At 32.6% G+C, this 27,415-nt stretch overlaps 2 protein-coding genes across 3 annotated transcripts in view; one reads left to right on the forward strand and one right to left on the reverse strand.

Moving 5' to 3' along the window:
- Positions 1-830: 830 nt before the first annotated feature.
- On the reverse strand, positions 831-26,341 carry LOC126879642 (uncharacterized). The gene is made up of 2 exons (XM_050642829.1): positions 26,286-26,341; positions 831-3,303 (listed from the first exon to the last, which is right to left on the reverse strand). Exon 2 carries the CDS (start codon positions 1,201-1,203, stop codon positions 886-888), a length of 318 nt encoding a protein of 105 aa, XP_050498786.1. The 5' UTR covers positions 1,204-3,303; positions 26,286-26,341; the 3' UTR covers positions 831-885.
- Positions 22,112-27,415, forward strand: part of LOC126879641 (zinc finger CW-type PWWP domain protein 1-like) — a 95,520-nt gene continuing 90,216 nt past the window's right edge. The window contains exons 1-2 of one of the 2 annotated variants that reach the window (XM_050642827.1): positions 22,112-22,369; positions 22,421-23,306. In XM_050642827.1, the coding sequence (XP_050498784.1) occupies positions 22,422-23,306 (885 nt within the window). In that variant the 5' untranslated portion in view covers positions 22,112-22,369; position 22,421. The remainder of the gene's footprint in view (positions 22,370-22,420; positions 23,307-27,415) is intronic. The other variant, XM_050642828.1, reaches the window with a different exon arrangement.

Below are 27,415 nucleotides of genomic sequence, written 5' to 3' on the forward strand. Positions count from 1 at the left end.
ACGTTTTATTTGCTTATGTGTTACGCTTACCTTTTATTTTTGCCAATTTGGAGCCCACTTTTAATATTTTGTTTATTATTTTTTGTTCTGCGCTAAGATACTCACTTAACTTCACACTTTATACATTAGATATAATTGATTCACTCTGCATTTCGCGAAAAACTCGGGTTTAATGCAGGAGCAAAATACAATTAATATAATCACACCTAGCGCTACGTTGCCAATCCATTGGCGAAGGTATCTACCGCAATTTCTTCTAAAACGCTGTCTGGCACCTCCGGATAAGCCAACCTCACCATGCGAGCAACATCTGCTTTGTATACTTGTTGTAGATGGGCATCTCCATAGCGTTTTTCTAGACGAGTGAACAAGGTCTGGTAACATTTTTCTTGATCCTTAGGAATTGACCTTAGTATATATGCAGCATCACCTCGTAAAGCAGCAGTCAAGGAAACAGCTTTTTCCACCTACCTCTACCGAAAGTATACTTTTCCGGACCTGATTGTAGGGAGGAAAAGTAAAAGTGACGTCATGGTATTTCATTCATGAAATATAACTTATTGACGCCCTGTACAATATCTATTTTCTATTACGTAAGTATCTATACATTTTAACGTTTATTTAAAAAACGGCCTGTATTTTGCAGAATGGTAAAAACAGTAAATTGTTATTCTGATTTAACAATGTTTACATTAATAATTTGACTTATATTTGACAGTTGACAGTTATATTGTACCTACTTGTTAGTTTTAGTTCTAATAAATTTTGTTGGTTAGTTACGTAAATAAATTAGGTAAAAATAAAAAAAATGACTTGTTATTTGAGGAAGGTGGAAAAATCATATGTATAACATGGGAGTAAAGTGCCTTTTCCTCCCTTGAATGATTACTGCCCTCCGCTACGCGTCGGGCAGTAAACTTCATTCTCGGGAGGAAAAGTAGCACTTTCCTCCCTTGTTATACAAATAGCTATTTCTTGTTCGGTCCAATGCGTGCCGGCTGCAATAGCTTCAAATTGTCTAAGGTATATGGACCAAGAAGACTTTCCATCAAATGTTGGTAATTTAAATCTCATATGATGCGACGTTTCGTCTCTCGGTATTTCATCTTTCACTGCAGCATCTAAAGCTACTGCATTAACTGATGGTTGCACTTTTGTATCGGTTATCATGCTCTCTAATTGTTTGATCTTCTCTTCTAGCATTTCTTTATTGTCGTCTACACTTTTCTGTATCTTATCGAATGTTCTAGAAACTTCTTCAAATTTCTCGTCGTTCTGTCTACAAACGTCTTTAATTACTTGAGAAACACTTTAAAATTTCTCGTCGCTTTTTCTAGAAGTTTCATCGATCTTTTGAGAAACACTTTCGAATTTTCTAAAAGTTTCATCAATCTTTTGAGAAACACTTTCGAATTTCTGGTCAAATTTCTCATTATTTATCTTAGATGTTTCATCGATCTTTTGAGAAACACTTTCGACAATTATTTTCGATAAGACTGCTTCTTCCGCTGACTGGAAGTGGAACGTCTCTGGGTCATCTCCATTCTTCTTGAGGACCTCCTCGAGTCATGCTTTCAGGACTTTCTTGGGCCCCCTGGTATCTAACTTACGGTCTTCTAATTATTGTTCACGGAGCTGTTTTACGGAAAGTTCTTCTAGCAACATCTTTGGTCGGCACACACGTACTTTTTAACTGTTTTTTTAAAATCTTTCCGAATACCGAATAATTAACGCACTTTATTATTCCCGACGAATAAAGTTCAAAAGTCGTTTTAAGTTCACTTTTAATTTATTTACATTCCACACCGTTAACACCACAGTAACAATCAAACGAGCGTTCGTATTTATATACGACTTTATTAATTTATTTATACAAGTTTTCTTTACAACTCTAGCTTAAACTAAACTTATTTAAAAAATCCGTTCCTATTTATAGCCCGGCCGATATTTCTCGAAGATTCTGCCCATCTCTAGTTATCAGCTCGTCACGCCTACTTGAGGTACGTTCTCGAATACTCTTTACCCCTCGGCTGCCGCTTCGAACATTCGATAGCGTCATTCTTACATGTTTCGAGTTGTGTATCGTTATACGGGGGTCGGTCAAGAGTTCTCTTTCGTCACAATACCTACTAATAGAAAGTGACAATAGAAAGTTAATTCAAGATATTAGAGTCAGAAGATGACCAGAAATAAGTATTGACCATTATTTGTTGGAAGCTAAAATAAGGAAAACAATTCAGCAGAAAACAAAAGAAAAATTGAATACGAATCAATCGTCAGAACCTATAAGATCAGAAACAGAGAGATTTCACTCTAAGGTTCTAACCACGTGGGTTATACCATTTTGAAATCCACGATTGACTTAGAATCAAAAAGAGATCAACCTTAGCTAAAGTGTCTACTCTTCACCACCACAAGTTGTTCGGCTAATCCCTAAAGGTATGTATACATATGCGTACAGCTCGCGCACATCGTATTCGGTAGATTAACACGTGTTTTCAAAAGGCGCACAAACGACGTTTCGTTTGTGCGCCTCTTGAAAACACATATTTAATCTAACGAATATGCTGCACAAGAGCCCGAGCGGGCACATACTTGAAAAATAATGGTAGCAAGAACGATCACAAGGGAGATCAAAGCAATAGCAAAAAAATTTAAATAAATATTTTATTTAACAAATAAATAGACTTGCCTCTACGTTACAGCAAGTCCTATACAAAAATAAGTTGCTGAAGGCCTAAGAAAAGTGACTGAAAGTCCAAACAAAATTAACTGGCTGAAAGCCCATAGGTAAAAAGGTGGCTGAAGGCCTTAATACGTAAGAAAAATGTCCTTATGAAACACTTGCCATGCAGTTTTTCATATAGGGCTTCTGGATGGAAAGTTGACGATGTTATCACGCGCTCCATTCCACCGGCTGCATTCCAGATCGATGAACCGAACTACCTCTGAGAAGAGTTAGCCGGGAGATCTCCATGATTGTCTTTGTGGCGGTGAAGAGGGGACATTTTAGATAGGGTTGCCTCTTCACGATCCTAAGTCAATCGTGGATTTAAAAATTGTATAACCCACGTGGTTAGAACCTTACACAATGGCCCCTCGTTGGGCGTCGCAACTGGCTGAAGTTGACGATGTTACCATGAGTTGCATTCCATGGATTTGTAATGCAGCCAGTGGAATTGAGGATTTATTGCTAGTCCATTTTTATCATAAGTCGAGGAGCCGGTGGGATGCAGGATTCATTGCTGGTCTGTTTGTATCATAAGAAGAGGACTTATTCCAAGGCGAGGAAGACCCGAGTTACTAAAAATGAAGCAACGTTAAGTTTTATGCATAGTCAAGAGTCCAAGCTCCAGGAAAAGGTCTTAATTTCAGAAAATAAGGAACTTTTCATAGAGACAAACAAGCTTTATTACATTTAAAGTTAATGTATAAAAAATGTATAAGAAAAGGTTTCCAAATAAAATAAAAAAGGAATGCCAAATATAAACTAATAAAAATAATAATAAATAAAAATAAAAAATTAATAAATAATAAAATTATATAAAAAAAAACTATGGCATGAAAGTAAATTTAAACAATCTGAAATTTTAAAAATAATATTTAAATGGGTAAATAAATATTTTAATTATTGAAATATTAAAATAATAAGAAATGAAACACCACATACATACAGTGATAAGCACACTAGTAACCGGCAAAATAACGCAAAAGATGGAAAACATAATATTTTATGAAATAAAAAGAGATTAAAATAGTAGAGGTGGGAAATATCGGTAGAAACCTATAATTTAATTTAAATTACATATTACCATTATGGAAAGTTTACCACCTTTATACGTTCGTTTAAGGGCTAGTTGACTTCAGTCATAATTGTACTATGACGTTCTTATGTTTTACCTAGTTTTATTACGTTATGTATGTCTTCTTGTTCTTCTTTGATTTATTGGCATCCACCTACTTGGGTATTTGGCCAGCTCGTTATTCTTTTCAGAATTATTAATGCAAACCAACTACGCTATTTACAACTACTGCTTCGTCGGCACATCTAATGTTTTATAGACGCACTCTATTCTGCATGGGTGAAAATGTGAGATGCCTTGTGCTGCTCTAGCAACACTTGTTGTGGCTGTTCCTAAGTTTGCTGAGGGCGCTTCAGTAGCGGTGGAGCGACATTCGCCTTGGGAACTTCCAATAGAACACCAAACAAAAGGCATAAAATACATAAACTCAAACTACATAAAATACATAGATAATAACTTGCAATAAGTTTCCTTAATTTGTCTAACTATCGAGTTTAATAGGTTGAATTTGTCTTGTCTTAAGTTTCATGTCAGCTAATATATTTTTTATGTTTCAACAACTTTTTCTTTAATTCTCGACAGTGGCGGATCTACGGGGAGGAAAAGTGGGTAAATTTGCCTCCTAAGAAGATCCAATATTCAAGAAAAGAATTGTTGAAACATAAAAATATATTAACTGACATGAAACTCAAACCACAGACTGAAAAATTCAACCCAATAAACACGCTAGTTAGGAAAATTAAGGAAACTTAATGCATAATATAAATATGTTACTATTTATGTCTTTTATGTAGTTTGGGTTTATTTTTTATGTCTTTTGGTTGGTGTTTTATTGACAGTCCCCCCCCCTATGCAAATTTCACCTCTCAAGGCCAATGTCTAGATCCGCCAGTCCGCCACTGATTCTGGACCGTGTTAATTCCCCTATTCACCCTGCGGATAATCCGCCACTGTACAGTAGTTTTTTTTAAAGATAAGGCGGAACTGCAGCTATGCTTGTATTGGATAACTATGATTATGACGCATTCATAAAAACATGATAATTCTTATGTCGGTCTAGCAGCACATGTTCTATCACACTTCTTCAGTTTTCTAAGAACAAGGAATTTTCGGAGGCTATCTGAAGACTAAAATAGGATGCATCTATGTTTGACCACGAATTCATGTGCAACACGCAAATATGCATGAAGAAAATGAGTCTCTCTTCTTTCAATAATATTTTCGTTCACTTGACCGTGCATGAATTAGTACCCGTAAACCGAGCATCTGAATCGAATAACTTCAGAAGGCTGTAGCTTCAAAATATTAGTTTTTCAGATCTAACTCCAATGGACTTTTTTAATCTACACACTGAGAACTATCAATGACGAACTTTCGTTAAATTTGACCGGAGCCACTTTTCCAAAAGGAGTGATGCGTGGTCCTTTAGTTTATTTGGCGTTTCTATTTCGATTTGACCTTTATTTGTGCCAGCCGAAACAAATAATATAGGAAATAAAATAAAATCTTTTTCTACGTCATAGAGGTACCTTAGCCACGTATAAGAACTAGAACAAATACAGCCCATTTGGTGCGTGTTCTCGGTGATAATATGCTATAGGGCTTTTCATTCACATTCATTTGTTTCGAGCTTCTGTCACATGTTGTATAACCTGTGATATTAATATTATACACAGATTATACTTATACAACATATTATGACAGAAGCTCGAAACAAATGACAATCGATGAAAAGCCCTATTGTCGGATTGAATAACTATAGGTACCTACGTACGTGTTGTTTGATACGATCGGTATCAATTTTCCATTAACATGGATGATATCAGATATCATCTTTTATTAGAAACAGGTATTATGGTCGTAGCTGCTGGAGTGTTCCGAATAGTTTTCAAAATTTATAGATTTTGATCTTTAAGATTACATTTCTCCAACCTAATTTTTGATTGAAATTTTGCCATTTTTGGCAATTTTCACTCGTAATATCGATAGTTTTTATTATAATAATATTCCAAGCTGTGGGTGAAAAATAGGTCGATTTCAGGATATAATTCATAAATTTTTTAAACCCATCAGGTGTTGTAAAGGACGATGCCAGGAATAACTTATACTAAAATGTAACCAAAAATTTCAGGAGCTTTTTTATTTATGACGTTTTTCATTTGTTAAATTTGCAATTTTTAAAGATTTCTGATATTGCAGCTTAGGATATTCATTTTAGAGAAAAACTTTTAAATAGAAAATTGTAGTAAATTAAAAAACCTACAATTTGAGCTATAACAAGTTTAATTTTGTTAGTACATTATTGCAAAACAGCCTGCGAAAGCTCCAAAATGACCGTTTTTTGCAGTTGCATGATTTATGGTAAAAATAACTTTTTTATTTTTTAAGGCTTTAAAATAAAGATCTTTCAATACCAAACATAAGAAAATTTATAGAGTCCGATTGGTAAACTTGTTGCTTAGATATTATAACTTGTTTATCCCAAGGGGTCAAATGTAGAAGGCTATAACTTTTTGAAAAAAAAATCGTATTGTTGCTGAAGACAAATTAAAGATTAAAAATAAAATAAAAATTTTCTACGACCAACTGAAGCCGAGATAATTGTTTTTGTTTTCTTAAATCCTAGTGACTTTATTTATAACAATTAAGGAATTATTTCAAAGTCATTGACTAAAGAAAAACCTATTTTATCTTAAAACTAGCTGACCCGGCAGACTTCGTACTGCCTCAATAGATAAAAACAAACTTTTGCATATAATAAACTTAAAATAAACAAAAGGAATTCGTAATTAATGAACAAAAAATGCTCGACGTGAATGAGGTTTTATTATTATTTTTAATTAATTACACATGAAGTTTGAAGTAATAAAGTTTAGTTAGAAGTAACAAAATAAAGTTTGTAGTGCAACAGTTACAATCTTAAATTTGTTTATCTCATAATGAATATAACAGCTTTATTTAATTTACATTCAAAACAACCCTGTATTTATAATTGGGTTCGGGGTTGTCCAACTATATAGGTGTTGATTAATCAAAATAAAATTAAATTAAAATTAAATATGATTAAATAAAATGAAATAAAATTAATTAAATTTTTATAAAATTGAATAAAAGTAAATAAAAATAATAAATAAATTAAAAATAATAATAAAATTAAATAATACAATAGAATCTAATAAAAATAATTAAAATTTAATAAAATGAAATAAAATAAAATAAACGAAAATAAATAAAATACTTAAATTTAAATAAAATTAAACAAAATTAATTAAAATTAAACAAAATTAATTAAAATTAAACAAAATTTTATAATTTGCTGCATGTTCTTTTCGTGTGCTCAGAACTTTTCTCCTGCTTGCCGTTCGTCAGAAAAGTTCGGTTTAGAGATATTTTTTGATAGTTTCGAAAAATTAAAAAATTCATATTTTGCCCAATTTAAGTCCAAAACGTAAACAGTTGCACTTTTCTTCGATGAAATTTGTTGCTCGTTCTTCTTCTGTCCTCAGAATATTTCTACGGCTTAAGATATTGTATTTCGGACACCGATTGCGCTAGAGAAAAATTTTTAGTACGGTTCTGCTCAGAAAAAGCAAGGAGTCTACCTACTTAATTTCGTATTTTTCACGTCATTATTGTGAGAGTTATGGCGTCATGGTTAATACCCTTATGAGGTACAGATATGAAATATAGATAATAACCAGCGAGAGTCCAGCCATTCTCGAGTTTTAGCGAGACACACGAACAGCAATTGATTTTTATATATAAGATGCAAAAATTTAGATGGCTATTAAAAAATAACGGTTGAAGATAGAAAAGTGAAAATTTAGGGTTGTATTTACCTTTCCCTTCCACATCACACAAAATTATGAAAAAACAGTTTGACCAAAAAAATATATTAGGGGGGCAGCCCCCGTTACGACGTACGGATATGAAAAATACCTATTCTCGGTCCGGTCGAATATACGTGGAAAATTTCATAAAAATCTATTCAGTCGTTCTAGAGTTATGTGATGGTAACTAACACGACTTTCTTTTGTTTATATAGATGTAAAATATTTAAATGGCTATTAAAAAATAACGGTTGGTGATAGAAAAGTGAAAATTTAGGGTTGTGTGTATCTTTACGTTCCACATCGTACAAAATTATAAAAAAAGAGTTTGTCCGAAGAAACACAAAAAAATATCAGGGGGGCAACCCCCCTTATGACTTACGGGTATGAAATATAGGTAACAATCTACTCCCAGTCCGGTCGAATATACTTGCCAAATTTCATAAAAATCGGTCAAGTCGTTTCGGAGGAGTATGGCAACACACACTGTAAAAAGATCATTTTATACATATAGCTGTAAAAATTTTGGTGGCTACTAAAATGACAATATAAAACCGTATGAACCTTCCCTGAACTTCCACAAATAACTCAACATCAAAATTAGCCAAATCGGTTCAGCCATTCTCGAGTTTTAGCGAGACTAACGCACAGCAATTTATTTTTATATACAGTATGTCCCTGTAAGTTGTATCCATATGGAAAACTTTTTTATTATTAATTTTACGAAAAAAAGTTATTCTTTATAAAAAGCTCTACATGGTCCAAAACCTAGGATTTAACCATCAAATATCAATTTTTTTGAATATTATACGAGGTATGTCAAAAAGTTTGAATTTCACTCAAGAGTAAAGTAGCTTTATTTTTCACAATATTGAAAATTGCTATTATGAAAAGTTGTTTGGAATTAAAAACTGTATTCTAATATCCAATCCTGCTAATTGAAAATTTTTTTTTTGAAAAATTATGGATAACTAGCATTATTTTCAGTTACTTTAATTCAGATAACTCTTTTATTATTAATTTTACGAAAAAAAGTGATTCTTAATAAAAAATTCTGCATGGTCTAAAATCTAAAATATAACCACCTTTTGTTAAATTTTATCAATTTTATACGAGGTATGTCAAAAAATATGAATTTCGCTCAAGAGTAAAATACGTTTATTTTTCACAATATCGAAAATTGTTATTATGAAAAGTTATTTAGAATTAAAAACTATGTTTCAGTATGTAATTACATCCTTCTAATTGAAATATTCTGAACTATAAAGGTACTTTACTTTTGATCTAAATTTATCTTTTTTGACATACCTCGTATAAAATTGATAAAATTTGATATAAGATGGTTGTATTTTAAGTTTTAGACCAGTGATACTCAACCTGCGGCCCGCGGGCCGCATGCGACCCTCTAGCGTTTTTTATGCGGCCCGAATGTTAACTAAAGGGCCCTGTGATCAAATTATTTGTCAAATTCCACGTGTTTTTTCAAATTATTTGATAGTGTGCCGATGTGTTTGAGGCGTGTTTGGGCGTGAGGCAGACAATTTAATGACTATTTAATTTTAAATTATATTGAAATTTTTAAAAACTGATTAAGAAGCAAGGTATTATTAACTTTTAATAATAAATTATTACAGTTAATGAACAAATACTCATTTTAAAAATAATCAATACTTATTTACTACATTGCAACGACCTATTTAGTAATCACAAGAAAAATTCAGGTCCGGATTAACAAAAAAAATTTAAAATAATTGTGACCTTGAAACAACACCCTGTATATCAAAATTTTCACAATTCGTCTGCACATTTGAAAACAGCACAAAAACTAAGTTTAATTGCTCGCTTCAATTTTTTGCGCAGACAATTTAATGACATTAATTTTGAAATTACATCGAAATTTTTGTTTTGAAAGTTCAAGTTCTTAAAAATTTCGACATAATTTCAAAATTAAAGTCATTGAATTGTCTGCGCAAAAAACGGAAGCTCCATTAAAGATCTTTTCAAATGTGTAAACGGGTTTTGAAAATTTCAATATACAGGATGTTGTTTCAAGGTCAAAATGGATTTATAATTTTGTTTAATCCGGACCTGGATTTTTCTTGCGATTAGTAGTTGGGTGGTTTGGGTTGTAAATGTGATATATGTGTACCAAATATCAAAAATTTATACAAGGTGGTTCTAAAGTTATGGGTCCAGAAAGAAATGGGCAAAATCGATAAATGTAGTATGTCTAGAACCGCCTCATTTACCTCTATTCACCATTCAAGTATTTCCGTTTCCCAATGAAACACCCTGTATACTACTTCATCTTGATTGCGGCCCGCAAGCTGTGGCAATAGGCTCTGAGCTTCGCTGGTGGCGCTCCTGGCGGATTACTAATTCAACTTCCACCGGTAATTTTTAAATTTATTATTTAATTGTTATCGCTTAATATTTACAACGCAAAAAATTAATCAAATTGTACTCGATTTTTTTAAGATTTTTCTAATCATTTTGACGTTCTATTGATAAAATATGAATTTCTTACTTCGGATACTTTCACAATTATCGTGTAGATGGCGCTAAGATTACCGTTTATTTCAATCAACGATATTACGGAACATTAAAAAACTTAAATTCAGTATTTAAAACGTAAGTATATTTAAGGTAAAAATATACCACAGCTTTGACCAACTAATATTTTTATAATTAATGTTTTTACTTTTAATTTTAAATTAATCACTTTGACATTTATGTCAAATTTCCGGTAAACGTTTACAGACTTGCCACTACTGGCGCTCGCGAATTTGTAAATATCCCCTCTACGTACGAGCTCATAGCGTATAGCTACTATGTAGCCCAGGAAAGAAAAAGGTTGAGTATCGCTGTTTTAGACCATCCAGAACTTTTTATTAAGAATCACTTTTTTTCGTAAAATTAATAATAAAAGAGTTATCAGAATTGAAATAACTGAAAAAATAATGATAGTTATCCATAATTTCTCAAAAAAAATTTTTCAATTAGAAGGATGTAATTGCTTATTAGAATATAGTTTTTCATTCCAAACAACTTTTCATAATAGCAATTTCCAATATTACGAAAAATAAAGCTACTTTACTCTTGAGTGAAATTCAAACTTTTTGACATACCTCGTATAATATTCAAAAAATTTTATATTTGCTGGTTAAATCTTAGGTTTTGGACCATGCAGAGCTTTTTATAAAGAATAACTTTTTTCGTAAAATTAATAATAAAAAAGTTTTCCATATGGATACAACTTACAGGGACATACTGTATAAGATAAAAATTATTTTAAACGAAAATTACATTTAATTATTAAAAATGATTTTTAAAGTGTAGTTAAAATTTATTATTCTGTACGAAAGTGATTTATTGTGTCGGTTGTCCTTAGCAACGGTTAGCAACTTATAGTACATTGAATCACGGTTTTTGCTATAAATTTTAAAGCACCGCTTGGATTGACTTGAAATTTGGCAAACGCATAGATAACATATCAAAGAATAAAAATGGTATTGGGTCTCTGTGTGCTTTTGCCCTGGGGGTGACCTTCACCCCTTAGAAGGGGTAAAAAAATATACGTTCAAAATAAGTTTGTTCTACAACATTTTCTTATTAAGTTAATACTTTTCGAGTTATTTCCGAGTAAATACGTTCATTTTTCAACAAGAAAAAAAAACACGTTTTTACGGTTTTTGGCAAATAACTCAAAAAGTAAGTACTTTATTGAAAAAAACATTCTTAGAAAAGATATAGCCCATTAAAAACTAAAAAAAAAACTGGTGTACGTATGAACTCATTAGACCCAGCAGAGGTAAAGTTCTAGCTAATGAAAAATAGGTTCATAACCGTCAAATTTCAAAGTGAATATTTCAAAGTGAAATAACCAAAAAATGATGCACTTTTTGGAGAACACTCATTAGAACTTTTTTAAAGTTTTTAACAAAATATTATTTTTTGTTTTATAAAAAAGTTTCTATAGTATCAAAAGTTGGCAAGTTACGCTCAAAATAAAGTTGATCTCTTTTTTTTTCTATCAAAAAACTCGGGAAAGTCACCTTCTAATTACCATCTTAAATCCCATTGATCGTTACCGCTTCCCCAGTTACTTTGCTCATGTATTATTTATATGATCTGTAAGTATCATCGGTTCAAAGGGCTTATTTAAAAAAATGGTTTTAGTAAAAGTAAATCATTTTTAATTTTGAAAAAAAAAATTTTGTTTTCAAAACAACTTAAAATTTATTAGTGTGACCAAAAATCACAAAGAGTAACAAAATGTAGTTTTTGCTTTTCTGAGTATTTTAGATTTTTTGTTTTTTTTTTTGTAAGGCAAAAATTGATTAAGATATGACTGTTCTAAATTTGCATACACACGTGATTATTGACTAGTTCATGTCCTTTCAACTACAGTCTCTTAAAAAATAAGCACTTTGAACCAATGAAACTTGCAGACATAAACGACACATACACGAGTAAACAACTTATAAAGTAAAAAGGATTAATTTCATTTTTGATGTTAATTAGGGGGTGACCTTCCCGAGTTTTTTTGACCAAAAAAAAAAGAGAATTACTTTGTTTTGAGCGTAACTTGCTTACTATTGATGCTACAAACTTTTTTAAAAACAGATAGGTACACATATTTTTTAAACACTTTAAATGTAATGAGTGTTCTCCAAAAAATGCATAATTTTTTGGGTATTTCACTTTGAACTTTGACGGATATGAACCTATTTTTCATTAGCTAGAACTTTGCTTCAGCTGGGTCTAGTGAGTTCATATTATATACACCATTTTTTTTTAATTTTTAATGGGCTATATTTTTGCTAAGAATGTTTTTATCAATAAAATACTTACTTTTTGAGTTATTTGCCAAAAACCGCCTAAAAACGGGTTCTTTCTTGTTGAAAAATGAACGTGTTTACTCGGAAATAACTCGAAAAGTATTAACTTAATAAGAAAATATTGTAGAACAAAAGTTGCTTAGAGTTAGACGTTTTATCCATTTCCGAACTTATTTTGAACGTATATTTTTTCACCCCTTCTAAGGGGTGAAGGTTACCCCCAGGGCAAATGCACACAGAGGCCCAATACAATTTTTATTCTTTGACATGTTATCTATGTGTTTGCTAAATTTCAAGTCAATCCAAGCGGTGCTTTAAAATTTGGAGAACAAACCGTGATTCAATGTACTATAAGTTGATAACCGTTGCTAAGAGCAACCGACACAATAAATCACATTCGTACAGAAAAATAAATCTCCACTACATTTTAAAAATCATTTTTAATAATTAAATGTACCTAATTTTCGTATAAAATAATTTCTATTTTAAGATAATATAAGTATTTCTTTAGTTGATGACTGTGAAATAATTTCTTAATTGTTATAAATAAAGTCACTACGATTTAAGAAAACAAAAGCAATTATCTCGGCTTCAATTGGTCGTAGAAAATTTTTATTTTGTTTTGAATCTTTATTTTGTCTTCAACAACAATAATCTGGAAGCATTGATTATAGACACGGATTATAGACACTTATAGATCCGTGTCTATAATCAATGCTGGAAGTTAGAAACTCATAGAATGTACAGGGGCGGCTTCAGTTCTAAATATTTATAACGAAATTTGCCCCCCTATTTTCAAACCTGAATTAAGAGGCTGAAAAATGTCTTACGCATTTATTTACATCAGAATATGAAAATATAAGTCCTTAGAAGGAGAGTGGATATTGGATTAACTCTCTATGATTTTTTCTCAAAAAATTATAGCCTTCGACATTTGACTCCTTGGGATAAACAAGTATTAATATCTAAGCAAAAACTTCACCAATCGGGCTCTATAATTTTTTTTTATGTTTGGTATTGAATGATCTTCATTTTAAAGCCATAAAAATATAAATAAAAGTTATTTTTATAATAAATAATGCAATTGCAAAAAACGGCCATTTTGAACCTTTCGCAGGCTATTTTGCAATAACGTATTAACAAAATTAAACTTGTTATAGCTCAAATTGTAGGTTTTTTTAATTCACTACAATTTTCTATTTAAAAGTTTTTCTCTAAACTAAATATCCTAAGCTACAAAGTTAAAAATCTTAAAAATTGCAAATTTAACAAATGAAAAACGTCACAAATAAAAAAGCTCCTGAAATTTTTGGTTACATTTTAGTATAAGTTATTCCTGCCATCGCCCTTTACAACACCTAATAGATTTCAAAAATTCCTGAATTATATCACGTTTTTTTACCCACAGCCTGGGGTATATATGTTATGAGTATTTTAAAGGAATAAAAGTTGGTATGTGGAGAAAGAGGACAAAAATTAAAAGGTGACGGTTTGAAAATTACGATCCTATTGTTTACATCTTTGCCGTAAATGCCGGTCAACTTTGACCGGTTGTATCTCAGGGACAACTCATCACAATTAAACGTTTTTTCTTTTAAAAGAAGCGTCCTGCCGCTTTTTAGCTCCGTGAAGTTAGCCCGAAAAAGTCGGGAAAAAAATGCGATTGATGCCATTCGTTTGTCCATTGATTGTCCACGTTTGTCCACCATTTTATTTCGTTAGTCCACCCATCAATTCTTTTTTATAAACAAAAATTTTTTTTCGGGCTAACTTCACAAATCCACAAATTTTCGAAAATTTAAAAAAAAACTCTTGCTATATTGTTTGTCCATCGTTTGTCCATGTTTGTCCACCACATAATTTTTTTTGTCCACCCTCTGAAACAACCCCCTGTTAATTGTAATTATTTTTTTATTTCTTAATTCGGGCTAACTTCACGTTCTCTTAAATGGGCATTTAAACGTTAATTCAGGTGCAGAATCACAACTAAGCGTTTGTCCACCCCTTTGCAGCATTTGTCCAACCCCTTAAAGTGCGAAACAACCCCTCTGTTAATTGTAATTATTTTTTTATTTCTTAATTCGGGCTAACTTCACGTTCTCTTAAATGGGCATTTAAACGTTAATTCGGGTGCAGAATCACAACTAAGCGTTTGTCGACCCCTTTGCAGCGTTTGTCCAACCCCTTAAAGTGCGAAACAACCCACTCGTTAATTGTAATTATTTTTTAAATTCTTAATTCGGGCTAACTTCAAGTTCTCTTAAATAGGTATTTAAACGTTAATTCGGGTGCAGAATACAACTACCCCTTTGTCCACTCCTTCGCAGCGTTTGTCCAACCCCTTAAAGTGCGAAACAACCCCCTCGTCAATTGTAATTATTTTTTTATTTCTTTATTCGGGCTAACTTCACGTTCTCTTAAATGGGCATTTAAACGTTAATTCGGGTGCAGCATCACAACTAAGCGTTTGTCGACCCCTTTGCAGCGTTTGTCCAACCCCTTAAAGTGCGAAACAACCCCCCTGTTAATTGTAATTATTTTTTTATTTCTTGATTCAGACTAACTTCACGTCCGTTTAAACGTGTATTTTAAAGTTAATTCGGGTGAAGAATCACAACTACCCGTTTGTCCACCCCTTCGCAGCGTTTGTCCAGCCCCTTAAAATGCGAAACAACCCCCCTGTTAATTGTAATTATTTTTTTATTTCCTAATTCGGGCTAGCTTCACGTTCCCTTAAATGGGCATTTAAACGTTAATTCGGGTGCAGAATCACAACTACCCGTTTGTCCACCCCTTCGCAGCGTTTGTCCAACCCCTTAAAGTGCGAAACAACCCCCTCGTTAATTGTAATTATTTTTTTATTTCTTTATTCGGGCTAATTTCATGTTCCTTTAATGGGCATTTAAACGTTAATTCGGGTGCAGAATCACAACTGCCCGTTTGTACACCCTTTCGCAGCGTTTGTCCAACCACTTAAAGTGCGAAACAACGCCCTCGTTAATTGTAATTATTTTTTTATTTCTTTATTCGGGCTAGCTTCACGTTCCCTTAAATGGGCATTTAAACGTTAATTCGGATGCAGAATCACAACTACCCGTTTGTCCACCCCTTCGCAGCGTTTGTCCAACCCCTTAAAGTGCGAAAACACCCCCCTGTTAATTGCAATTATTTTTTTATTTCTTAATTCGGGCTAGCTTCACGTTCCCTTAAATGGGCATTTAAACGTTAATTCGGGTGTCGAATCACAACTACCCGTTTGTCCACACCTTCGCAGCGTTTGTTCAACCCCTTAAAGTGCGAAACAACCCCTTCGTTAATTGTAATTTTTTTTTATTTCTTTATTCGGGCTAACTTCACGCTCTCTTAAATGGGCATTTAAACATTAATTCAGGTGCAGAATCACAACTACCCGTTTGTCCACCCCTTCGCAGCAAAAAAAATGTGATCGATGCCATTCGATTGTCCATTGATTGTCAATGTTTGTGTACCATGTTATTTCGTTAGTCGACCCATCAATTTTTTTTTATTAACAAAAATTTTTTTTCGAGCTAACTTCACAAATTCACAAATTTTCTAAAATTTAAAAAAACTCTTGCTATATTGTTTGTCCATCGTTTGTCCATGTTTGTCCACCACATAATATTTTTTGTCCACCCTCTGAAACAACCCCCTGTTAATTGTAATTATTTTTTTATTTATTAATTCGGGCTAACTTCACGTTCTCTTAAATGGGCATTTAGACGTTAATTCGGGTGCAGAACCACAACTGCCCGTTTGTCCACTCTTTCGCAGCGTTTGTCCAACCCCTTAAAGTGCGAAACAACCCCCTCGTTAATTGTAATTATTTTTTTATTTCTTTATTCGGGCTAACTTTACGTTCTCTTAAATGGACATTTAAACGTTAATTCGGATGCAGAATCACAACTACCCGTTTGTCCACCCCTTCGCAGCGTTTGTCCAACCCCTTAAAGTGCGAAACAACCCCCCTGTTAATTGTAATTATTTTTTTATTTCTTAATTCGGGCTAGCTTTAGGTTCCCTTAAATGGGCATTTAAACGTTAATTCGGGTGCAGAATCACAACTACCCGTTTGTCCACCCCTTCGCAGCGTTTGTCCAACCCCTTAAAGTGCGAAAGAACGCCCGTGTTAATTGTAATTATTTTTTTATTTCTTAATTCTGGCTAGCTTTACGTTCCCTTAAATGGGCATTTAAACGTTAATTCGGGTGCAGAACCACAACTACCCGTTTGTCCACCCCTTCGCAGCGTTTGTCCAACCCCTTAAAGTGCGAAACAACCCCTCTGTTGTAATTATTTTTTTATTTCTTAATTCGGGCTAGCTTTTAAATGCCCATTTAAGGGAACGTGAAGTTAGCCCGAATTAAGAAATAAAAAATAATTACAATTAACAGGGGGGTTGTTTCGCACTTTAAGGGGTTGGACAAACGCTGCGAAGGGGTGGACAAACGGGTAGTTGTGATTCTGCACCCGAATTAACGTTTAAATGCCCATTTAAGGGAACGTGAAGCTAGCCCGAATTAAGAAATAAAAAAATAATTGCAATTAACAGGGTTGTTGTTTCGTACTTTAAGGGGTTGGACAAACGCTGCGAAGGGGTGGAAAAACCGGTAGTTGTGATTCTGCACCCGAATTAACGTTTAAATGCCCATTTAAGGGAACGTGAACCTAGCCCGAATTAAGAAATAAAAAAATAATTACAATTAACAGGGGGGTTGTTTCGCACTTTAAGTGGTTGGACAAACGCTGCGAAAGGGTGGACAAACGGGCAGTTGTGATTCTGCACCCGAATTAACTTTTAAATACCCATTTAAGAGAACGTGAAGTTAGCCCGAATAAAGAAATAAAAAAATAATTACAATTAACTAGGGGGTTGTTTCGCACTTTAAGGGGTTGGACAAACGCTGCGAAGGGGTGGACAAACGGGTAGTTGTGATTCTGCACCCGAATTAACGTTTAAATGCCCATTTAAGAGAACGCGAAGCTAGCCCGAATTAAGAAATAAAAAAATAATTACAATTAACAGGGGGGTTGTTTCGCACTTTAAGTGGTTGGACAAACGCTGCGAAAGGGTGGAAAAACGGGCAGTTGTGATACCGCACCCGAATTAACGTTTAAATGCCCATTTAAGAGAACGTGAAGTTAGCCCGAATAAAGAAATAAAAAATAATTACAATTAACTAGGGGGTTGTTTCGCACTTTAAGGGGCTGGACAAACGCTGCGAAGGGGTGGACAAACGGGTAGTTGTGATTCTGCATCCGAATTAACGTTTAAATGCCGATTTAAGGGAACGTGAAGCTAGCCCGAATAAAGAAATAAAAAAATAATTACAATTAACACGTGGGTTGTTTCGCACTTTAAGTGGTTGGACAAACGCTGCGAAAGGGTGGACAAACGGGCAGTTGTGATTCTGCACCCGAATTAACGTTTAAATACCCATTTAAGAGAACGTGAAGTTAGCCCGAATAAAGATATAAAAAAATAATTACAATTAACTAGGGGGTTGTTTCGCACTTTAAGGGGCTGGACAAACGCTGCGAAGGGGTGGACAAACGGGTAGTTGTGATTCTTCACCCGAATTAAGTTTAAAATACGCGTTTAAACGGACATGAAGTTAGCCCTAATTAAGAAATAAAAAAATAATTACAATTAACAGGGGGGTTGTTTCGCACTTTAAGGGGTTGGACAAACGCTGCGAAGAGGTGGACAAACGGGTAGTTGTGATTCTGCACCCGAATTAAGTTTAAAATACGCGTTTAAACGGACATGAAGTTAGCCCTAATTAAGAAATAAAAAAATAATTACAATTAACAGGGGGGTTGTTTCGCACTTTAAGGGGTTGGACAAACGCTGCGAAGAGGTGGACAAACGGGTAGTTGTGATTCTGCACCCGAATTAACGTTTAAATGACCATTTAAGGGAACCTGAAGTTAGCCCGAATAAAGAAATAAAAAAATAATTACAATTAACGAGGGGGTTGTTTCGCACTTTAAGTGGTTGGACAAACGCTGCGAAAGGGTGGACAAACGGGCAGTTGTGATTCTGCACCCGAATTAACGTTTAAATACCCATTTAAGAAAACGTGAATTTAGCCCGAATAAAGAAATAAAAAAATAATTACAATTAACTAGGGGGTTGTTTCGCACTTTAAGGAGCTGGACAAACGCTGCGAAGGGGTTGACAAACGGGTAGTTGTGATTCTGCATCCGAATTAACGTTTAAATGCCCATTTAAGGGAACGTGAAGTTAGCCCGAATAAAGAAATAAAAAAATAATTACAATTAACTAGGGGGTTATTGCGCACTTTAAGGGGCTGGACAAACGCTGCGAAGGGGTGGACAAACGGGTAGTTGTGATTCTGCATCCGAATTAACGTTTAAATGCCCATTTAAGGGAACGTGAATTTAGCCCGAATAAAGAAATAAAAAATAATTACAATTAACGAAGGGGTTGTTTCGCACTTTAAGGGGTTGGAAAAACGCTGCGAAGGGGTAGAAAAACGGGTAGTTGTGATTCTGCACCCGAATTAACGTTTAAATGCCCATTTAAGGGAACGTGTACCTAGCCCGAATTAAGAAATAAAAAATTAATTACAATTAACACGTGGGTTGTTTCGCACTTTAAGTGGTTGGACAAACACTGCGAAAGGGTGGACAAATGGGCAGTTGTGATTCTGCACCCGAATTAACGTTTAAATGCCCATTTAAGAGAACGTGAAGTTAGCCCGAATAAAGAAATAAAAAAATAATTACAATTAACTAGGGGGTTGTTTCGCACTTTAAGGGGCTGGACAAACGCTGCGAAGGGGTGGACAAACGGGTAGTTGTGATTCTGCATCCGAATTAACGTTTAAATGCCCATTTAAGGGAACATGAATTTAGCCCGAATAAAGAAATAAAAAAATAATTACAATTGACGAGGGGGTTCTTTCGCACTTTAAGGGGCTGGACAAACGCTGCAAAGGGGTGGACAGACGCTTAGTTGTGATTCTGCACCCGAATTAACGTTTAAGTACCTATTTAAGAGAACTTGAAGTTAGCCCGAATTAAGAATTAAAAAAAATAATTACAATTAACGAGGGGGTTGTTTCGCACTTTAACGGGCAGGACAGACGCTGCAAAGGGGTGGACAAACGCTTAGTTGTGATTCTGCACCCGAATTAACGTTTAAATGCCCATTTAAGAGAACGTGAAGTTAGCCCGAATTAAGAAATAAAAAAATAATTACAATTAACAGGGGGTTGTTTCAGAGGGTGGACAAAAAAAATTATGTGGTGGACAAACATGGACAAACGATGGACAAACAATATAGCAAGAGTTTTTTTAAATTTTCCAAAATTTGTGGATTTGTGAAGTAGCCCGAAAAAAAATTTTTGTTTATAAAAAAGAATTGATGGGTGGACTAACGAAATAAAATGGTGGACAAACGTGGACAATCAATGGACAAACGAATGGCATCAATCGCATTTTTTTTCCCGACTATTTCGGGCTAAGTTCACGGACCTCCGCTTTTTTTTCAATACCGTTTTCATGATTTAATTTAATTTAATATTTCTCGAGATATTCTATTTGTTTATAAGCCAAAAATTCTATTGGTTTTCGCTCCTTCGTCGCTTGACCTTCAAAATTCGCGCTCGTTATGTTATGGCATACAATACCTACGTTGCATCAGTTATAACTGAGTAACAATAATAACATTAGTATTGTAACATTTTTTAAATAAATATATTTTTACACAGTTCTTTATTGTGAAATTTAATTTTTTTTAAATGTAGTTTTATGCCAAACTAGCTGACCCGGCAGACTTCGTACTGCCTCAATAGATAAAAACAAACTGTTGTATACAATAAACTTAAAATTAACAAAAGGAATTCGTAATTAATAAACAAAAATGCTCGATGTGAATGAGGTTTTATTATTATTTTTAATTAATTACACATGATGTTTGAAATAATAAAGTTTAGTTAGAAGTAACAAAATAAAGTTTGTAGTGCAACAGTTACAATCTTAAATTAGTTTATATTATAATGAATATAACAGCTTTATTATATCTACATTCAAAACAACCATCTATTTATTATTAGGTTCGGGGAGATTCCAAGTCTATAGGTGTTGATTAAATAAAATTAAATTCAATTAAAATTAAATAAAAAGTAAATGAAGTAAATTAAAATTAAATGAAATTGAATAAACGTAAATAAAAATAAAAAAAACTGAATAAAATTAAATACAAATAAATAAAATCATATTAACTTAAATACAATTAAATAAAGTTAAAAAAGAATTAAATAAAAATAATAAATAAATTAAAAAATAATAATAAAATTAAATAAAAGAAAATATAGTCTAATAAAAATAAATAAAATTTAATAAAATGAAATAAAATAAAATAAACAAAAATAAATAAAATACTTAAACTAAATAAAATTAAACAAAATGAATTAAAATTAAATAAAATTTTATAAAATAAACAAAAATAAATAAAATACTTAAACTAAATAAAATTAAACAAAATGAATTAAAATTAAATAAAATTTTATAATTTGCTGCTTGTTCTTTTCGTGTGCTCAGAATTTTTCTCCTGCTTACGGTTCCGTTTAGAGATATTTTTTGAAAATTTCGCAAAATTAAAAAATTCATATTTTGCCCAATTTGAGTCCCAAAGTTAAACTGTGCCACTTCTCTTCTATGAAATTTGTCGCTCGTTCTTCTTCTGTCCTCAGAATATTCCTACGGCTTGAGATATTGTATTTCGGACACCGATTGTGCTAGACAAAAAATTTTAGTACGGTTCTGCTCGGAATCCAGCAAGGAGTCTACCTACTTAATTTCATATTTTTCACGTCATTATTGTGAGAGTTACGGCGTCATGGGCAACCCCCTAATGACATACGGGTATGAAATATAGACAGCAACCTACTCCCAGTACAGTCCAATATACCTGCAAAATTTCATAAAAATCGGTTAAGTCGTTTCGGAGGAGTATGGTAACAAACACTGCGACCGGCGAATTTTTATATAGATGTAAAATATTTAAATGGCTATTAAAAAATAACGGTCTGAGATAAAAAATTGAAAATTTAGGATTGTATGTATCTTTTGCTTCTACATCTCATAAAAATAGTAAAAAACGGTTTTTCCAAAAATTAAAAAAATATATCAGGGGGGGCAACACCCCTTATGACGTACGGGTATGAAACTCCATATTATCCTATTCCCAGACCGCTAGAATATACATGTAAAATTTCATAAAAATCTGTTCAGTCGTTCTCGAGTTATAAATGGTGTAACTAACACAACCTCGACTTTCTTTTATATATATAGATTTTGTTTTGCCCAGGCGCTCAAAACCCTAGAACCGGCCCTGGTTCTTCTGTAATGTGGTTTTAGATGTTTATGACCTTTTACGTTGTATTTTGTAATTTGTCTAATAGATAGGTACATTAAAAAAACTCTTCATGTATAATTTAATTAATATTGTTTGAGATTAATTATTACATAAAATCGACAAAAAATATACCTTTGATAAGAATGTCAAACTTTCTTTGATATGGACTGGAAGTTGGAAGGGATTGTACTGTACGTCGACTGTCGACTGTGTCGTGTCAACGTCCAATCAGCGGCAAGAGAACTGACAGATTGTGATTAGATTCAAATATTTTGAAAATGCTATGAAAACTGAAAACCATGAAAACAATTGCTAATCAAGGAAACCGACAGGTTCATGTCAATACTCAATTTGTGCCATTTTGTGCTTTGTCAAAATTACAGATTTATAAAGTAAATTTTGTATTTAGCATTTATAGTTTATCTTCTATTATTTATTGCGTTATTGTGTTGGTACAAGATAATTTTAGCTGAAATAATATTTAAACAAGTAAGTACCTTTCAATTCTTTTTAGAAATGAGTTGAATGATATTTTTCTAGAATGCCAGCTTTATCCAGAAAAACTTTCGTTGTGCCTTCCAATAAAAAAACTAAATTTAAACCACCTGTAGCCTACAAGAATAATATATCAGACCTTATAGATCATGACAGTAGTAATACTAGAGAAAAAGATAAGCATACAAAAGCTCTGAAATCCTTAGAATGTGATAAAAGTAAAACATCAACCTTTCAGTTCAAGGAAGCCCAACTAAAACTACCTGAAAAATTAACAGATATAGACAATAGTTTTGAACAAAATTCAGATTTAAGTTTAAATTTATCCCAAGACATTTTAAATAGTGAAGGGGTTAAAGAACACTATCTATCATTTTGGGAGAATTCTTTAACACCCGACATACTAAGCGACATTAGTTTATTTTCTCAGGAGTTTAGTACACCTAGAAATAAATCTAATAAGGAAAAGTCTACTAGCTTGAACAAAAGCAAAAAATCAGAAGTGAAAAATATAGCCAAATGTAGTAATCAAAAATTAAATAAGAGAGCCTTTACTCAGCTTAAATCAAAAACTAAAAATCAAACGGATCTATATAGCAAAATGTGTCTCATTCACGAATCAAGGAATGTTGGCCTATATGTATATTGTGATAATTGTAACAAGCTACGATATTTGCCTAATGTGAAGGACCCCTTGGAGTTACCAGCTACTTGGTTTTGTTGGATGAATTTGGACCCTAGCTATAGTAAATGCACTGATAAGGAAGTAGATATAACTGAAGAAGATGAAGATTTCCTGATTGATAACTTATATAACAGTGGAAGTGTGGTATGGGCGAAAATAGAGGGTTACCCTTGGTGGCCAGCCATGGTTGAAGATGATCCTGACATAGAAGACTACTATTGGTTAGAAGAGGGAATCTTGGAACCAGTGAGTACATTGTTTTATTAATTTTTTGTTGGCAATTACCTTTTCGACAAATTTTTATTTGTATTCTACTCAATATAATATTGAATGCATTGCTTAATATAATACTCAATATAATATTGCTATTTGGAGTATTGCTTTTACATCAACTGCTTTAAAACTGTACCTATTAGTTAAGGTGATGAAAGCCAAGTCTGTTCTTTAAAAGGTGCCTATCCTTTTATGATATTGACCACCAGATTGACAGTCTGTAATGTAAATCAATACAATGCAGTTTTATTCATAAAGACCTTTTTAGGATGTTTTTTTACTAAATTAACAAACATTCAATAAAAATCCACAAGGAAAAAGTTTTCCTGTAGTTGGCTGTATACCATATTACAAAAAATGACTAAGATCCTTTATAAAAGGCATATTTTTAAAAATCCCTAAAAAGGGCTACATCACAGAACTAGTTTTCAATTGGATGACCTTTTTAGGGATTTTTAAAAATATACCTTTTATAAAGGATCTTAAACATTCAATGTCTAAAGTAAGTTAGTTACAGTAGAACCCCGATTTTCCGTGCCCCTCGGGACCGAAGGGTGGCACGGATAATTGAAAAGCACGGATAATCCGAACATGTATTTCTTATGTATAATACATATGTACGTATACAGATACATATTTACCTACCATAAAAAATAACAGAAAAAAATAAATATTTCATTATGAGTCTCTCTTTCGTCATGTAGAGTTTCCATCAAGTGATTTACGATGACTCTATTTTGATAAAACCTCAAAAACGCAACTTGAGTAATAGAAAATCATAGCATGGATAATCCGCAGCACAGATAATCCGCACCCGGATAATCGGGGTTCTACTGTACTTACTTACTAAGTAAGTTAGAACATATGGAATATTATTTTATTATTAATTTTGTATGTATGCATATGAGCTATGTCAGAAATTAATAATTTTATCAATACTAAAACAGCTTTAGCTTTAACCTTGACAATATTGAAGATTGAAAAAAATTGATTAACTCTCCAGTGAATGGTTGATTTTATGAAATATGCCCATATGAGAGTTAAACATAAACTTTGTAATTTTTTATTGATAAAATTGAAACCCTATATATTATACCCTTTCTACTAATAAAAATATAATTTCTCTGCAAATTTTGAAGATATATGGAACTTAAAATATACAGCTAATGGTCCTTATAGGTCCCACCTGGCCAAATGTCGAACTATTTTGTTTATATGCTCCATCTATAGTCGGTTCGCTAAACTCAGACACAACTGGCTAGTGATTTTAGTAAATAATTTTGCCAATTTCGTAAAATTGGCAAAAAAATGACTACTAAATAGTTAATAATTTTACTAATTAAGTAGTTAGTAATTTTGCCAATTTTGGCAAAATTGGACAAAAATAAAAAAATTACCTACTAAAATCACTAGCCAGTTGTGTCTGAGTTTAGTGAACAGACTTTACCTAAGCTTGATAGAAAATTTACCTCTGTAGTTCCCCTAAATTTAATGAATTTTTACATACATCATGCATTTAGCTTTTAGTTGCATACACATACACAAACACACATACAGTCGGAAAAATGAAAGAATACCCAGAAGTACATGTAATAATAATTATTACATGTACTTGTGCTGGCCAATTTTTTGTGACACAGTGACAGGAAAATACAGCGTGTTTTATATGTTCGTTCATGGGTATTCTTTCATTTTTCCTACTGTACATACATACAGTGAGGACGTTTCAGTTTGCATAAATTCATTATCTCGAGAATGGGCAAATTTGAAGAGAAATCCTCAGACAGGTCGATTTTTATTTTTAAATTACGACTTTTTGGCATATATAATTATAATACTAGTTATACGTCATCCATCTGGGCATGATGATGTAATCAATGATTTTTTTAAATGAGAGTAGGGGTTGTGTGATAGCTCATTTGAAAGGTTATTTAATTGTCTATTCAGTAATATAAACATTAATATAATTATTTATACAGGGTGTAAAAAAAAATTATTAAATTAATTTACACAAAAAGAAGAATGTAAGCAATTTATTTAATTCAAAATAAATTTTACTACTGTCATAAAAACAGCTGATAATGTTTATTTCACAAATAACCATTGCTTTTCGCTTAAATTCAATGCTCAAACTGCTAAGAGACAGGTGGGTGGCAGTTTTAACATTGAATTTAAGAGAAAAACAATATTTGTTGTTGAAATAAACGTTTCTTTCTGTTTTCTGATAGCACTCAAATGCATTTTGAAATAAATTACTTACATTCTTCTTTTTGTCTCAATGAATTTAATTAAAAAAAAATTTGCACACCCTGTATAAATATATATATATATATATATATATATATATATATATATATATATATTATATATATATATATATATATATATATATATATATATATATATATATATATATATAACAAAGGAGCACTCGTAAGTGTAGGGTTTTATCGGTCAAGTGGGTGAAAAAAGAGACAAAGAATTCAGCTACTTCATCTATTTATTGAAGACGTTTCGTCTACTGCTCAGTAGACATCATCAGTTCATCTACAAAAAGAGTGTTATAAGAAACAACATCCAAAAGAGAGGTAAAAAAGCACTAGCGTTACCTTAAAAAGACATGTAGCAAAAGATAAGATGTACATAGTAAAAAAAACCTTATCCATGAACCAATGTAATGTATAAGTATGTAACATTTAAGTGTATAGTTAATATTTAAAAACTTTAGTACAGCCAAAGACAAGACCATGTGGTAACAGTCACATATAAAAAACAAGTGGAAAAAAGCTGGCTTGCTTTTTTTCAAAGTCAAGAATGAACCAAGAAAAAACCAGATTCACACTTCCAAAAATTTAGTAGTGTTTAAGCATACTTCATTTTAACCTTAGGCAACATCATTAAATGAATATAGTGCTAATATGCAACTTCGAAAATTTAAAGTTGAATAGTTACCAGCAGGTCATCCTAGCCCAACGGACACACAAAAGAAAATGGAGTTTGAATTATCAGGTGTAAACTGACATCTCGCCAAGAGGCAGGCAACCTTTAAAAAATTTTATAACAAAGAGTGACTGACAACTGCAGCGCAGCGCGGTAAAATTTAAATTGATGTATTTAAAACAGTTATAAAAGTGTTTAAAAAGTGAAAGTAATATCAAGAAGTAATCAAGGGATGTACCTTATACCTCGTAGACAAGAATCACAGTTTATTTTAAACAAGTGAGGGCACTTCACACAATTATATGGAAAAGTGCCTACGTTAGTACTGGTCATCCAGTTACTAACGAATATATAAGATAGTACAATAGTATAACTCCCATATATCGCAGCTCAAAATGCAAGAAAAAATATGCAATAATTTAAGAAAATTTATAAATCAGTTTAGCAAATTGTAATTTATAATTAATATCAATAATGCAAAATTTTATCCTATGGAAAATTTTAAATTGTTCAATCTATTAAGTAACTGTTATTATCAAAAAAAAAAAAAAAAGTGGGAAAAGCTTGAAAAAACCACCAAAAACTTTTTTACAATAAAATAATTTAAGTGTAATAATACCAACTAATTCTGCAAAATCAATGCATGGTATATTTGACTCAAGTTACTGATGTCAGTTCTCTTGTTAAGTACATTAGAGGTTTTTAATATGAAACACATCTCCATTTTTGGGACACCAATGGGTTCCTCGATTTCACCCATCCTAGTGAATTATGTTTTGGATGATTTAGTTTCTGACCGGCTGGGTTATTTAGATTTTCAAGTTCCTTTTGTTAAACGTTATGTGGACGACCTATTACTAGCCTTACCACCAGACAAGACTCAGGCCACCTTGTCCATCTTCAATGGGTTTGATCCTCACTTGCAGTTCACATGTGAACTCGAGGACCCCAACAACCAGAGTATCCCCTTCTTGGACATGCGTGTCACTAGAAGTGGAGATAACACACTCTGTACAAGCTGGTATAGGAAACCAATGGCCTCTAATAGGTTTCTCAACTACCATTCTTGTCATCCTTTTAAATATAAAATAAATCTTATTAAAGCTTTAAGCTGCAGGCTACATAGGTTGACACATCCGGTT

The sequence above is a fragment of the Diabrotica virgifera genome, chromosome 2 (assembly GCF_917563875.1).
Source record: "Diabrotica virgifera virgifera chromosome 2, PGI_DIABVI_V3a".
In the NCBI taxonomy this organism is placed as follows: domain Eukaryota; kingdom Metazoa; phylum Arthropoda; class Insecta; order Coleoptera; family Chrysomelidae; genus Diabrotica; species Diabrotica virgifera.